Raw genomic sequence first — 16838 nt, 5'->3', positions numbered from 1 at the left:
ATGTCAGCCTGACATTGGTTGAGTCATTTGGGAAGAGAGGACTTCAATTGAGAAAATGCCCCACAGGTTGGCCTGTGAGCAAAACTGTGGTGCATTTTCTTGATTGATAAGTGATGTGGAGGGCCCAGTTCACTATAAGTGGTCCCACCCCTGGGCTGGTGGTCCTGAGTACTACAAGAAAGTAAGCTCTGCAATCCATGAAGAGCAAGCCAGTAAGCAGCACTCCCCCATGGCCTCTGCTTCAGTTCCTGCCTTGCCTTCTTTCGACAGTGGAAAGAAGTCCTGGGCGTTGTAAGTGGAATAAACTCCCCCCTCCCCACAAGTTGCTTATGGTCATGGTGTTTTAGCGCAACAATAGGAAACCCTAAGACAGAAATTGGTAACAGGTCGTGAGCTATTGGTATGACAGATCTGGCCGTGTGTTTTTGGGAGAATTGTGGAAGGACTTGGTGTCTTTGGGCTAGAAAAGCCGTTGAGTGCTCAGAGCTTAATGAGATGTGGGAGCTTAGGAGATGCTGCTGAGAGCAGTGCAGATGATGGAGACCTGGGTTGTGAGGTTTCAGGGGGAAGTTTGAGAGTCCCTTAAAGACACTGCTGGAACTGTTTGATGTTTTAATTAAGAACCGCTAAAGTGAAACCTCTGCTTTTCTGAGACAATCGATACTAGTAAACTGGAGGAGCTACAGAATCAGCTGTGATTAAGAAGAGACCTCTCTAGAGAGGGCAGAAGCTGCAGCTTATGCTGGCAGCTGAACTTGGGAAAGGGTAAGAGTTTCCCACATGGTCTGGATTGAAGGCATGAAGGGGTCGCGGAGAGCAGCTGAGGCTTGGCCGTGTGTGGTAGGGCTGGAGTCCCCGAAGAGGGGTCAGGGGAGGCCGTTGGTGAAGGCACAGCCTTAGTTGCAGTAGAAGGTGCAGGACTGAAAGGATTAGGAAGAAGAGTTGAGGCTTGGCACTGAGTGGCAAGGTCAGATCCCCTGAAGAGAACTCCAGGAGAGGCTATGAGAGTGCAAGTGGAGCCCAGCTATAGCAGGAGACCCCAGCATTTTGGAGATGCCGGGACCCATGGGATGACCACCAAGACAGCAGCAGCCCTTAAGTGGAGCTGGTCCGAGCCTAGGTGACGAGGTGACAGGGTGTGTGCTGGGGACGGCAGGCCCAAGAGGTGGAGCTAGCTGCCAAGCCCTCTAGGGCCCCGAGGACCCTGCGTGGGTCAGTTTACTGTCGAATCTTGACTTGACTTTGATTGCCTGTGCCCCATTTCTTCCCTCTTGGAGTAAGAAATATTTAACCTATCTTTGATTTGATTTGACAGGAATCGACAGTTAAGTGACTGAACTTTTAAAAACAATTTTGGATTTTACAGAGAGACCCTGGTGTTTTAGAGCGACTATGGGTATTTTAGAGAAACATTGTAATTTTAGAAAGATTTTAGATTTTTATAGAGCTTTTTAATATTTTAAAGAGACTTTGGGCTTTATAAGTATTTGACTTTATAAAGACTGGGATTTTAAGGTTGAAAATATTTTTATATTGTGATATTGATACTCATGTAAGATCTTGAGGATGAACAGGAAAGGAAAGGGTATGGCTTAATGGTGACGTGAACGTGTAAGATGAACTACACCCATTCCTCCCCAGGTTGCTTTCCGTCCTGGTGTTCAGTCACAGCAGTAGCACCCTAACTAAGACAGCAGTCTTCTGGGAGCTAGTAAAAGCCTTGCAGTACTTTTGATGGAAGAATAAAGTTCCTCCCTGGTGTTTTCACTTGCCTGCTTCAGAGTCCTTTGGACCTGAGTTCCATTTGCATCTGCTCTGCAGGGCCCTAGAGCTCTGCTCTTTCCTGGCCCAGGGTTCTCACTTCCGGTCTTGCTAGTCCTTCGGCCTGCCACAGTCTATTAATTGTCCATGTTTGCATGAATATAATTCCTTAAGAAAGCCCAGGCTAGACCTCTGCCAAAGCATTTGAGGGTGTTTATATTTTCCTTCCTGCCCACATTACACTTTTAACTGTTCATACCATCTTTGTTTCTTTCCTTGGTAGACTCTAAAATGTTCCATGAGGTAAAACAACTGATCTTGACTCTCTGAAGTTAAGCCAGTGTCTGACAGACACACAGTGAACACTCAGTACATGCCTGTAAATGAATATGCATAAGTGTCCATATACAGATATTACATATTCATATGCTCACAAATCAACTTCTGAGTATATATAGAGAGAGGTTCTGTAAACATTTTACACTTGAGTAAGATTTATAAATGGTTGGTGTTTGTATCTGGGAACCATACGTGTTTATGATGAATTCTCATCTGTTGAATTTTCATCATTAAAGCTGGGCATGGTGGTGCATGCCTTTAATCTCAGCACTCAGGAGGCAGAGGCAGGTGGGTTTCTGTGCCAGCCTGGGCTTCAGAGCAAGTTCCAGGCCAGCCAGGGCTACATTGTGAAATCCTTCCTTAAAAGTAAAATTTAAAAAATTAAAAAAAAATTAAAATGCAGCATACCAGACACTGTTCTGGCTCAGAGTGGCTGTGCCCTTTGTCTCCTGACTGACTGCTCTCCCTCTTCTTCAAGGTAAGGAGTCAGCTGCCATGAAAACCGATCTCTTGAGGGCCCGGAACATGAAAAGGTACATTAACCAGCTGACTGTGGCAAAGAAGCAGTGTGAGAAGAGAATCCGAATCCTGGGAGGGCCTGCCTACGACCAGCAAGAGGACGGGGCCTTGGATGAAGGGGAGGGGCCTCAGAGCCAAAAGGTAGGACCCGTAGCTTCTTTGACCGCATCAGTTTGTTATAAACAGTGTGAGTACACGCACATTCTTCTACCACTGCAGTGTTTAAGACGTGTTTCATTGCTACCGGCTCGTGGTGTTGGGTTCATGAGTAAACAGCTAGTTACTGGGTGTCCTTGAATTCTGGAAATGGCAGTTGATGGTGGGCGGTGTATATATCTGTGTATGTGTGCACAAGCCTGTGTATGTGTGCACAAGCCTGTGTATGTGTGCACAAGCCTGTGTATGTGTGCCCATGCCTGTGTATGTGTGCACATGCCTGTGTATGTGTGCACATGCCTGTGTATGTGTGCACAAGCCTGTGTATGTGTGCACAAGCCTGTGTATGTGTGCCCATGCCTGTGTATGTGTGCCCATGCCTGTGTATGTGTGCACATGCCTGTGTATGTGTGCACAAGCCTGTGTATGTGTGCACAAGCCTGTGTATGTGTGCACAAGCCTGTGTACGTGTGCCCATGCCTGTGTACGTGTGCCCATGCCTGTGTACGTGTGAACAAGCCTGTGTACATGTACACAAGCCTGTGTACGTGTGCACAAGCCTGTGCACATGCCTGTGTATGTGTGCCCATGCCTGTGTATGTGTGCACAAGCCTGTGTATGTGTGCACAAGCCTGTGTATGTATGCACAAGGCTGTGTATGTGTGCCCATGCCTGTGTATGTGTGCACATGCCTGTGTATGTGTGCACATGCCTGTGTACGTGTGCACAAGCCTGTGTACGTGTGCACATGCCTGTGTATGTGTGCACAAGCCTGTGTACGTGTGCCCATGCCTGTGTATGTGTGCCCATGCCTGTGTATGTGTGCACATGCCTGTGTATGTGTGCACAAGCCTGTGTATGTGTGCACATGCCTGTGTATGTGTGCACAAGCCTGTGTATATGTTTTCCACCCTTCTTTTCTCCACTCACCTCCACTTCAAGAGAAACATTTCCTGTTTGCAGGACCTAAATCAAAGTCATCCCTTATCAACTCTATAAAAAGCACCACCTAGGAAGGAAAGACTATTTCATTTAGCTCTAGCCAAATTGCTGTGAGCTGTCTTCTTGATATTTAGATAATGAGGTGGTATATTTGATTATCTTGCCCAAAGCCACAGAGATAGGATGAGGCAGAACTAGATAAAGACCCAGATGTGGTTGACTCACCAATGCCAGTACTTTCTGATTAAATCACAATGTGGTGGCGTTTGTGTCATGTCTTGGACTCCCTGCTCGTGGTGATTAAATCCCACAGAGCACAGGGACACTTTCTAGCCCCAGTTTAGGAACTATTCTAAGTGTAGGGACCACACTTGTCTTCTCAGACCTGGAACAGTTTGGATGAAGGAGACTGCCACAGTGTGTCCCAAGAAGCTTGAGGAACAGGGCTTCATGGCAAATGAAAATCCCTTGTCAGATGCTGGCCACAGAGAAACATGAATATAGTTTAGCCCTGGCTATAGCCTCTAACTTGTCCTTCCTCTGACTTTCAGATTCAGTCTCTAACCATGTATGTCTAGCTTTGAGTCAGGGACCTATCTGGTAATCCCCCTGCCTCCCTCCTCTACGGCTAGCTTTTGCTTTTGTCCCCATCCTGACTTGGTCTTCATTGGGGAGTTCTGTCCTATCAGGCCAGAGTTCTGTAGCGTCTTACATGGGTGGAGTCCCTGTTGATGGCGGTGCCCCACTGTAGTCTGTTTGACTGTGAACAGATGCGCCTCCTGCCATTCTGCCTTCTGATGCAAAGCGGAAGCTGTGCCATGCTCAGTGTTGGAGAAGGTAGGCTTGACAGGTTGAATTTCGCCTTCTTTCCCTCAGTTTTTCTCCTCTCAGTGTCTACCACAGTTCATCATGGAGAAGGGATTCATCTTGTGTCCTTCATTATTTTAATCAATTCACTCACTCAGTAGACACTCATTGAGGGGCCACTGTCTCTTAGTTATTGGACTAGAATAAGGAATAGGATAGAATCCCTACCTGCAACGAATGCCATTTAATTGTAAGATGTGTGTGTGTGTGTGTGTGTGTGTGTGTGTGTGTGAGAGAGAGAGAGAGAGAGAGAGAGAGAGAGAGAGAGAGAGAGAGAGAGAGAGAGAGAGAGGAGATGCAACATGTACACCTAATTGAGGACCCAGATGGCTCCCTAGAGTTAAGGGTTATGAACGGGAAAGTCTTGGGAAGGCTTAGGAAAACTGAATGTGATTTTAGTCAAGTTGCCTTATGGCAACTTACAAGAATACTGTCCAAATCTTGCTGCATTTTAAATTCACTCTTTCTAAATAGGAAAGGAGAAATGCAGTTATAACATGAATTTATCTGTATAGTCAAAGCATTCCCGCCCCCCTCCCCGGTCTTAAGGCTGGAAGACTCAGCTAACACTGTACAGCCTCAGTGGTAGCTCAGCCTGCTGGAGTTAAAGCTGGTTTGTTTTGAGATGTTCTGATATCTTCACAAATGGATGGAGCACTTTTGCTATAACCTAATCCCAGTCTGATCAAGAAAAATTACCACCAAGTTCACTTCAAAATATTCTCTTTTAAATTAGATGAGCCATCCACTTAAAAGAAAGAGATTGGCCAGGCATGGTGGCTCACGTCTTTAATCCCTACAATCCAGAAGCAGAGGCAGGTGGATCTCTGAGTTCAAGGCCAGCCTGGTTTACAGTGCGAGTTCCAGGACCGCCAGGGCTATGCAGAGAAACCCTATCTTGAACCCCTGCCTCCCCAAAAAAGAAAGAAAGATTGCCTGTATGTAAAAGACTAGGAATTTTGTGTTAGTTATAAGAAATGAACTGTGAAGGAACAGTTGGGTTGAAAAGTAAGAGAGGAAAGGACATGCCCTGTGGTCACTAAAGAAAAGAGATCTGGAGTAGCTTCTGATCTAAGACAAAACAGAATTTTTCAGAACAAGGAAGATAGCCAGAGATAAAGACATCATATTGTGGTAAAGGAATCAAGTTATGAAGAAAACGTGAATTCCTAAAGATGCTTTTAGTCCATAAGAGAACTTCACAGTTCCTAAAGCACAGACCTGCAAGTGAACGGGAGCGTGCTCAGTTACGGCTGTGGATATTAATAAGCCATTTACGCAGTTGTTAGAGCAGGTCCATAGACTGTGGGCAAGGCTGCAGAAGACCTGACCACCACCACCACCAACCAGAACTAATAGACGTTTCCCAGAGAGCTGCTCCAAAGACAGCAGAATGTGGGGCCTTTCACCTTTATACACCAGGCAACCACTAAGAAGTGTGATAGTGCTGAATGATAAAATTATCCACCCAAATTTAAAAGATTTAATATAGAAATTACTATCTGACAACTACAGAATTAAAATTAGAAATGAATAATAGATCTGGGAATCTCCAGATGCTTGGAAATAGAGATAATATATGTAAGGCTCCAGTCAGAGAAGAAGTCATAAAGGAAATTAATAAGTGGAGTGAAGGTGCGTGTGTTGGTGTCAGCGGGACGCTGCTAAGCTGGCACTTAGACAAAGACACACTGAAATGTCTGTATTATAACGAAAGGAGGTCTGAAGTGAGTGGTCCAGGGTTCTAACTTCTACAGGTACAACCTAAAAGAACTGGGAGGAAGGGGAGAGAGAGAGAGACAGGAAAATTATATAGCAGTGAGCAATTGGATGTCAGCAGATGTTGCAAGAAAGTTGGAGGGTTTTCAGAAAAAAATTAATGTGAATTTAAGTTATGGAGGCACAGAGAAAAGGAAAGAGAGAACCTTAAGAGAAGGACTGTAGGGGACTGGAAAGATGACCCAGTCAGTTACGTACTGAGCTTGAATCCTCGACACACACATGGAAAGAGGGGCACAGTAGCACCTGCCTATAATCACAGCACTAGGGGAAGGGCCAGACAGACGGCAGCTCGCTGGTCAGCCAGCCTAGCCATGTAGGTGAGCTCAGGCTCAGTGACAGGCCCTATGTGAAAAAATGTGAGAGTGACCCAGAAAGATACCCATCATCCATCCCTGGTCTGCACAGGCACATGAACATGTATACTCCTACACACACACACACACACACACACACACAGTAGCATATATCTAAGAGTAGATGCCAGCATCTGAAAAGAGAGACACCTGCATACAGTTTTAAGTGAATGCATGTCACTTTAAATGAAGTAGATTAATTCTTTAAAATTCACAGATTGTTAAAAGTGAGCAAAAAGAAGAAAATCTGAATGGCCTTAGATGTATTAAAAAAAATTAATTCAGAATTTAAAATCCTTCCCCAAAGAAAACGCTAGGCCTAGATCATATCACTGGTGAATTCTGTGAAGCCTTTAAAGAGGTGTGTGTGTGTGTGTGTGTGTGTGTGTGTGTGTGTGTGTGTGTGTGTGCCAGAGAAAGGGGGGTAAAGGGGGAGGGGAGAGGGAGAGAGAGTCTGTCTGTCTGTCTGTCCTTCTCCCCCTTCCAGATCTTAGATTAAACACTAGGTGTCGTGCATGGGAAGGACCTATTCTACCACTGAGTTGCCCCCAGCCCGATACTAGTTTATCTGAACTCTTAATCCACCGCCAATGCTTTCATTCAAGTTTACTTACCTAGAAAGTGACCTCTGAAGGTTTTTAATATACCAATATCTTTTTCATATACCAATATCTATTTTCTCGAAAACTGGTTCAGTCTCCTGCTTAGTTCCTGATGCTCGCTGTGATTCATAACAGCTATTATGAATCCCCATGAAGGAGTGACATCATCTTCATCCCGCAGATCTAAGAATTGAGGCGAGTGACAGGGTAGAAGCTCACAGGACTGGAAAGTTTTCATCGCCCCATGAAAACAAATCTATCTTGTTCTGTTCAAGGGCCACTCCCCTCCCCTGCCTCATACACGTACAAGTGGTCCCCAGTGGAAAGATTGAAGCGTTCAGAAAAAAAAAAAAGAGGAAGAGAAAATTAAAATAACTGAAGCTTGGACGTCAGTGACAATAAGTGACCGACCTTTTATTTGAGGCTAGTTTGCACATCAGTGTATTTGATCCAAGGGTAAATCAAAATGAACACTATTGAATGTGGTCTAGGACTCTATACGAGTGTAAGAAATGGTTCCCCCATCCTTCTGTTGCTGGAATAGTTGTTGACTTGTCTTTCCACAGCCAAAGTTGATACAAATTCCTTTCTACTTCCTTGGAGCATGCAGAAGAAGATTCATGCTTCACAGGGCTTCCCTGGTAGGGCTTACAAAAAGTAAAAACAGGTGTTAGTATATCCCAGGATTAATGAACTACCGAAATTCAAGTGATCTGCAATAGTTGTGCTGACTAACATCTTTTGTGGAAAACTGATTCTGTTGCTGGTGTTGTAAATGGTAAAAAGATGTAAAGTGGATGTTAAAACAAACAAACAAAAAACAAAAAGCAAGCCGGGCGGTGGTGGCGCGCGCCTTTAATCCCAGCACTCGGGAGGCAGAGCCAGGCGGATCTCTGTGAGTTCAAGGCCAGCCTGGGCTACCAAGTGAGTTCCAGGAAAGGCGCAAAGCTACACAGAGAAACCCTGTCTCGAAAAACCAAAAAAAAAAAAAAAAAAAATTAAAAAAAAAAAAAAAAAAAGCGAACAGAAAAACTTAGTTGAATGATTCAGTGAGTAATACAAAATTGGTATTTTTGAATATTTTCATTTTGAATATTCAGTAAGTCATTTCCTTTCATCAGTTTCCAGAAATTGCTTTTTAAAAATATGTCCTCCTTTCTGCCTACAGTAAGGTTAAATAAGGGCTGCTGAGGGAAGGGTTGAGTGTGTATTGACTTTTTGCATGTGATTTTAGAATATGTTAATGGTGATATTTTAGAATATTTGCACATCATGTTAATTTTTAAGAATTTCAAAATGAAAGTTTCTAATTGTACTTGAGTTTCGCCTATTAAATTTTAGTTTTGTTACTGATTTAGACTAAGGATATAGGTCTTAAGTGTCTTCTAAATGAATTTGTGTCATTTTTCCTAGTTGAGTCATCAATCATTATGGGAGTCATCTGCTTCTTCCTATTACAGCAGTCCCTGTTTGTGGTTGTTCTTACTACATCTTCAGATATCCAGTGTTCTCTTTTACTGTGAATGTGAAAAATACTAAGAGTGATAGAGCTGATTTGGTAATCCATACAGTAGAATTTTAGGGGCCAATTAGAATAGTATTTACATAAGATTTGTTAGTGCCTATGGTACTATCAACAATCAAGATATAAGTCCATTTATGTTTTTCCTCAGCCATATGAAATATGATAGGAAGCAAATGCCAAATTCCAGACCCTTAGCTTTTAGACATTTCCCTTCAGTTGTTTATTGTTTCTAGCATTGTATGTCCCATCAGAACAAGAATTGTTATCTGTGTCCTGATGTCAAACAGATGTCAAATAAATGTTTGTTGAATAACTAAATGTTTAGTATAAAATTAGTGATTTTTGAATATATGCATTTTGAATATTCAGGAATCTGAATTTAAAATTTAGAAACCTGAGAGCTATTTCATCTTATCAGGTATACTACCTTACATTGTCTATGAAAATGCATTTTTCCCTGAGTGTAGAAGTTAACTCATGGAAGTTAAAAGCAGACTGACATTTGAAATTTTGTCTTTAGAAAATCTTTCTGTCTTAGGGTTTCTATTGCTGTGAAAAGATACTATGACCATGACAATTCTTTTGTTTTGTTTTGTTTTGTTTTTTTGTTTTTTTGAGACAGGATTTCTCTGTGTAGCTTTGAGCCTTTCCTGGAACTCGCTTTGGAGACCAGGCTGGCCTTGAACTCACAGAGATCCACCTGGCTCTCCCTCCCAAGTGCTGGGATTAAAGGCGTGCGCCACCACTGCCCGGCTGTGGCCATGACAATTCTTATAGGAAACTTTTAATTGGGGCTGGCTTACAGTTCAGAGGTTCAGTCCACTATTGTCACGGCAGGAAGCATGGCAGCATGCAGGCACATGTGGTGCTGGAGAGTGGCTGAGAGTTCTGTATCCAGATCCACAGGCGGCAGGAAGACAGAGTGACACTGGGCCTGGCTTGAGCATCTGAGACCTCAAAGCCCACCTCCAGTGACACACTTCCTCCAACAAGGCCACACCTACTCCAACAAGACCACACCTCCTCCAAGGCCACACCTACTCTAACAAGGCCACACCTCCTAAATAGTGCCACTCCCTAGGGGCCTGTGAGGGCCATTTGCATTCAAACCATCACACTTCCTTATATTCTCTTAATAGATTCTTCAGTTTGAAGATATTATGACCAATCCTTTCTACCGAGAGCGCTTTGGAACATACATGGAGCGGCTGGACAAACAGACTCTGATTGGCTTTTGGGAGTCTGTGGAACACCTGAAAAATGCTAACAAGGTAGTGTGCTTATGCTTTAAGGAATATTAATCATTAGCTAATGAAAGCTTGCATGCTAGGCAGTATATCACCAACTCAATGATGCTTTAGGATAAGTCTGTCTGTCTGTATGTCTGTCTGTCGGTCTATATTTTGTTTGTTTGTTTTGAGACAGTTTTTTTTCTGTGTAGTCTTGGCTATCCTGGAATTCTCTTTGTAGACCAGGCTGGTCTTGAACTCACAGAGATCCACCTACCTCTGCTTCCCAAGTGCTGGGATTAAAGGCATGCACTACCATGCCTGGCTCAGGATAAGTATATATTAAAGTAGCATTTTACATCATTCTATTTCAGCCTATTATGGCAAATAAAATTGCACTATATTTTTATAGAAGATGCTTTTGATTGAATAGTCAAGGGGGACTATTTACAAGTGTACCAAGAGATTAGATTTCATCATTTTAATGAACTACAAAAATATGTATCCGTCTATGTTGCACTTACAAAAGAATAGGCCTTATCACTGTCACCTCAGCCTCATAAACTTGCTCCATCATCATGTGTATTTCATTACCATAGCAATTCTCCTGCTTTTTAGTCTTTCTATTTGTGATGTACACTTTTTACATTTTTTTTTCCCCTTTCATTTCACATAAAATACGATTGAACAAAGGAACTCAAACATTTTTGGTTTCAAATGTGTCTCAAGCAAAGAACCCAATAGAAAGTTCTCAATACCTATTTTAGAATTAAAGAATGTCTGTACATTCTTCATATAGGTAAATATATCTAAGTCACATGTATATCATATATATTGTATTAACATATAGCATTTGAGTGATTCATTAACATAAGTGCAAAGAGCATTTAATTTCATTTGCATATGAATATTGCTAGACTAGAAAACCAAATTAAGTACCTGATATATCACACATTGAACTAAGCAGCTAAATTTAGTCTTGTGGTATTTTAAAATCTCAGGACTACTTTTCATTGCTGATTCACAAGGTATAAATTACCTTCTGTTTCTCAACATAATCACTAGCCTTGACTCCGGGTGATTTTTGGCTGCTCTCAAAAGAATTGTACAGAGTAATCTGAAGAGTTTTCCCAAACTACTGGCAATAATTGGAAAATTTTCAATGAAATAAAAGCATGAAAGTAGCTGTGGTTTGATCTGACAGCTGCATAAATGAGTCATGTTTGTTAGTTTATGTCTTTTTATGACTGTTTGGGAGTTCGGAGTGTTCTTAGAGCTGAGGGAGCACTGCTGGAGCACCGCTGGAACACGTGAGGGTCACGTGCATGGGGGAGAGCTTTGTATTTCTACAGTGGTGCAGCAGCAACCCCAATGTGCCTCTCAGGACTAGGCTGTCTGTGTGGCTCAGTGCCAGTGGAGTTATTCTGAAGTGTTAAGCCTGAAGAACACCTGTCGTGTTTTTAATCTCTGGTTACTCTATTGGCTTCTTTCTGGCTGAGAATTTCTTCTCATGTTAGCGAAGTGAGCACCTCTCCTTATTACATCAGATAAAAGTCAGTTAGACTTTAGTTCGTAAGTCACATCTCCGTGAAGTTGAGGATCTGTTGCGATACGAGAGCCAGTCTTTTTCTTAACTTTTTTAACAGCTCAGTGTAAGTATCCACCTTAAAGAAGTGGTGGTTTTCTTTCAAGGTCTGATACTTCCCCTGGACCTGAATGTGAATACAGAAGGGTAGGACCCTGAGTTTACGGTTCCAGGGTACAGCTAGGTACTGTCGTTCTAGCTCCATCATGTAGGGAATTGAGTGGGAAACCCTTTCTCTCAGAGACAGCGTTTCTTACCTTTCTCTCTCTTCATCTTCCTGTCTTTTCAGAGTGAAATTCCACAATTAGTTGGTGAAATTTATCAGCATTTCTTTGTGGAAAGCAAAGAAATACCCGTGGAAAAGTCACTTTACAAGGAAATCCAGCAGTGTCTCGTGGGAAACAAAGGTACTGAGGTATTCAGCAAGATCCAGGCAGATGTGTACGAGGTGCTGAGGGACAGGTATTACCCGCCGTTCCTTGTCAGTGACCTGTACGAGAAGCTGATGGCCAAAGAGGGCAAGCATGCGTCCCAGCAGGCTTTCGACAAGGAGGAACTGGTGAGCAGCTACCTTGACCTTCTGCTTCCACTCCTCTGTGGTAGACACTTCCCTCGTTAGGACCGGATGCCTGCCAGAAGTTAAGGGAAGCAAGGTTGGAAGTAACTGAATGTAGGGAAGTGTCGCCGCATGATAGAATTTGTTTTAGTTCATGTGAGCAGAGAGAGAGCTGTGCCCCAGCAGACACAGCGGCCGGAGCTACCTCAGCGAGTTGTTCCTGAGGCAGCACACAGTGCACCTGGACCAATTATAATTGACTAGAACATCCTCCGCACGTGTGCGGCATTGTCTCTTATGAAAGACTAAATACTCACTTGAGGGAGGACAAGGGGTAGGATTTTATCATCATGTGTATATTTACACGTGATCATTAAGAACATCTAAAAATGAAAACAGCTTGTTTTTCTGGAATTAGCAATACTTTCATTTCATTGAATTTGCTGTTTGCTACAATTCATTAAAAACTTAAAGAAACAGTGTGGGAGAAAGTTAAGGAGGAAAGACTGGAAGAGAGTCCTGAGTGGTTCCCTGCAGTGTCCACAGATGGAAACTAAGTGATCTGTTTGTTCGACAGCCAAGGCCCCCCAAATCACATTGCAGATGCTGTTTACCTGTAAAGTATATGTTGGTTTGTGTAACACGTTCTCAAGAGCAATAATGAACAAATTGCACACTGAAATGCTTCTAGCAGTCCAGATTTGAGCATGTTTCAGTTCGTTTTTTTCATACTACATATTTTGATCATGGTTTTCTCCCTCCCCCAGCTCCTCCTAGATCTTTCCAACCTCCCCACATACAACTTTAATTTTATGATGTCAGTGTCTCCCTACTACCCTGAAACAATAACCAAAAGCAAGGGGAAAAAACACAAATGAAAATCAAAATAAACAGGCAAAAGACCAAAAAAAAAAAAAAAGAAAAGAAAAACAAAATAAAAAATCCATGAAAATACCATGGAGTTTGTTAAATATGGGCATTTTATTACAGTATGTCATAATGCTGTTGGAAGACTGGGAGGGTGACCTCTGTCTCCTGCGGAGGTGGAAGAGAACATTCCAGTTGCAGGGATGGCAGGCAGGCACTTGAGTTGCTCCCCTCAGAGTCCCGTGGTTGGGAATTGATCCATGGGGTTCCCCTCCCATTCGGGCTGTTAGAGATTTTCCTTTTCATGCGTCCGAACACCCACTACGTTGGTTCCGAACGTTCGGTTCTTCTCTTTGCTGGGGAAGGGTAAAAGCACTCCGAAGATCCTCCTGCAGTCTTCTTCCCTTCACGGGAATTCGGTATTTGGGGACAGGGTTATGCAGTGGGTGAGTAGTGATCTTCTGCCGTTCTAAGACGCGCTGGCTTACTGTTTTTCCGGCAGGGTTCTGGAAGTGAGGCTGGCGAGGAAGCCCTGGAAGGCACCGGTGGGATTAGTGATCAAGCTAGCTTCGGTGTAAACAAACTTCGAGAGCTAAGTGAGAAACTTGAATATAAAAGGCAAGCTCTAAGTTCTATTCAAAATGCACCAAAACCTGATAAGAAGGTAACTGTCTTGCTTTCAAGGTTGTCTCTGAAAGTGTGTCCTCTGTGATAAATAGTGGTTTCCAGGTTATGCTGAGAACTGTCCGCTTCCTTAAGAATGGTGGCCAGAAGCAGGTTCCGTGGTCAGGTTGTGCTTTCACAACCCAGAGAGCCTCACAGAACCACGAAAACTGTGGTTTGCTAAAAGCCAAGAGGATTGAATGTTTGAGAATGTTAGGTATTTCCTTTTCACTGCAATTCTGAACACCTGTTATGCTGGTCCCAGAGAATTGGATTCTTCTCTTTGCTGGGGAAGGGGAAAGGCATTGTTAATGTTTTTCGGCAGAATTCTAGGCTGGAGAGATGGCTCAGCAGTGAGGAGCAGTTGCCGCTCTTACAGAGGACCTGGGTTCAATTTCCAGCACCCATATGGCAGCTCACAACTGTCTGTGACCCTAGTTCCAAAGTATCTGACACCCTCGTCTCCCCTCTGCAGGTACCAGGCACACAGACAATGTACAGCCAGACACTCATGCAGGCAAACGCTCGTACATGGAAGATAAAATAAATATATCTTCGAAAATTAACTTGAAAAGATAAACAACTGGGGGCTGGAGAGACGACCCCGTGGGTAAGAGCACTTGTTGCTCTTGCAGAGAATCCAGGTTTGGTTCCCAGAACCCACATGGCAGCTAACAACCATCTTTAACTCCAGTTCCAGAGGATTCGATACCCTCTCTGGCCCCTGTGGGCACTGCACACATGTGGTACATAGACATACTGCCAACAAAACACCCAGACACATAAAATAAAAGAACTAATGTTTTTAAAAGTGTAAACAATGGGGATCGGTTGGGCCTCGTGGGGAAAGGTGCTTGTTATCCACACCTGTGTAGAAGCCAGGCATGGTGCTTTAAGAGGCAGGGGAGGTACTGATGAGACAGATAGGCAGATCCTAGAGCCCGATGACCAGGCAGTGTGCCAAAATGATGAACTGCAGGTCCTCACAGTAAGGTGGGGAGTGGTTGACGAAGACACCTGAGTGTACACGTGCGCACATTCATACACACACGCACGCGCATGAACACACACATTTTTTTTTAATGCAAAGAGCAGTTCACAGATTGGTCCTGTTTTTGCGTGTCTTTGGAATCCAACAAGGGTTCTAAAGTATAGGTGTGATTTGTTCTACTACATGGGTCTCCTCCAGCTTTTCCTGAATGTGTCGAGGAAAGCAACTTTTGGTGAAACAATTTTAATGAATCACATTGGGTTTCCAGTGTTGGTACTTCTTTAATACTTCTTTTATGACTTCAAATGATTTTTATAATAGGAGAGTATCTCTGAAACAATATTGTAAGAAAACCAAGGTGATAGAAGCATTTTACCAACTTACAGTCAGAATATTAGTTCATTCACAATCCAGTCAGTGTTCAGTTAGAGCCGGTGGGCTTTGAGGAAAGACACTGGAGAAAGCCCGCAAGAGTCTAGCCCATTAATGTGTCACTTTTCTAGAGTTGTGAGGGGGAAAGGAAACATCTAACATGTTTCCAGAGTCATCAGAAGAAGACATTTATTTCCCCTCAACGTGGAGCTGTTCCCAGTTAGTACATATGGAGTATGGAGGGCCCTGGAGTTTGCCCATGACATCTTTGACATGATAAACAGAATCAGCTGGCCCAGTGGAGACTCAGTCAGCTGTGTGGCATGTTCCTCTGAAACAGTTGTATTTATTCTGGATTTACCTCATTTTAAATTAAGATGTGTCTTCTAGGAAGCCACATGAAAGATGAGTTGGAGAGTGTCCAGTGAATTATTTTCTGTTTGGGTCATCATTTGGCTGAGAGACATTCTTCAGCCTTTCTTGAAAGAATTTCTAATAATCGTGGCCTAAGCATTCTGAGCCGTAATTACAGGACGGGATTCTCAAGCGATTTGGAGGCTTCAGTGTTGTGATGGTTTAATTTGAACACTAATCTCTGATCCCAGCGTGGGCAGTCCTCATTTCCTGTTAATCAGATTGTCCTTGGGCTGTGCAGGGAGCCCTCCACTTCTGACAGTTATGCTCAGACCTCCAGGAGGAGGCTCATCTGCCTTTTAAGTCATTCAGGTTGGAAAATATAAAATACGTAAAATATGTCTAACAGTCATGTTTTTATTTACTTATTTATTTGCTTATTTATTTATTTTTTTAAAGATTGATGTTGAAAAGACTGGCAACCTAGCAATTAACAGATACCCAGAAAACCTTACCAGGATGATTTTTTTTTTCCTGAGTTAAATGTGATTTCGCATTTCCTTGCGTGTAATAGAGGTGTTCTCCTCAGTTGGGGCTTGGCTCAATACTCTACCTTTCAGATCTCTAAACCAACAGTATCATTGGCTGTCGAATGTAATGTTAGCCCAGGTTTTACTTTATTTCTGTAGAGAAATTCTGATTCTGTCACGTAGGTTGTCACTGAGAGTGAATCATTAGCTGGAAGGAGTCCTCACAGAAGCTAAGAGAAAATGCATGGGACTGTGTTGATCACTGAAAAGCCAGGAAAACAGGGAGCTGGCAAGAGGGCTCAGTCAGTAGTGTGTGCTACACAAGCGTGAGGACCTAGGTTCAGATCCCCAGTCCCCATGTAAAAAGCCTAGCATGACAATGTGTGTCTGTAACCCAGTGCTGAGGATTGCAGATGGGTGTGTCCTCAGAGCTCTCCATAGTTCCTCCCCCAGCCCTCAAACATGCTGGCTCTATGAAAAGAAAAGGCAGGGCCTGTTGATGGTAACATTGAGGACAGGGGTGTCAACACGGGATTCTTCTTGTAGCCTTCTGAGGTGGTAAGCCCGGAGGGCTTTTCAGAGGAAGCTGCTGTCTGTAAACTGCAAGCTTGCATAAGCCTATGGCGTGTCTTAGGAAAGATGGGACATTTAAGACGCGATAGGTATATTTTGTGTTTCCATACTTCCTCCTGTAGACATGGTTGGTTTTTTCTTTTTTTAACTGTTGGCTGTTACAGATAATGCCGCTGTGAACATTAGCATTCAGAAATCACTTCAGAATCCCGTTTCCACTTCCTTTAGATATATACCCAGAAGTACAATTGCAGGGCTCTCTGGTGACTCCG

The 16838-nt window shown here is 43.2% G+C and overlaps 1 protein-coding gene across 1 annotated transcript in view; it reads left to right on the top strand.

Annotated features, from left to right (window-relative positions):
* Snx25 (sorting nexin 25) overlaps window positions 1–16838 on the top strand; it is a 115848-nt gene that overhangs the window by 79531 nt on the left and 19479 nt on the right. Inside the window, exons 7-10 of the mRNA XM_059244660.1 lie at window positions 2579–2760; window positions 9986–10117; window positions 11950–12219; window positions 13586–13747. Of these exons, the coding sequence (XP_059100643.1) occupies window positions 2579–2760; window positions 9986–10117; window positions 11950–12219; window positions 13586–13747 (746 nt within the window). The remainder of the gene's footprint in view (window positions 1–2578; window positions 2761–9985; window positions 10118–11949; window positions 12220–13585; window positions 13748–16838) is intronic.

The sequence above is a fragment of the Peromyscus eremicus genome, chromosome 17 (genome assembly GCF_949786415.1).
Source record: "Peromyscus eremicus chromosome 17, PerEre_H2_v1, whole genome shotgun sequence".
Classification (NCBI taxonomy): Eukaryota; Metazoa; Chordata; class Mammalia; order Rodentia; family Cricetidae; genus Peromyscus; species Peromyscus eremicus.
Note: the sequence above shows the minus strand (reverse complement) of the source record. Positions and strands in the feature narration are given on the sequence as shown.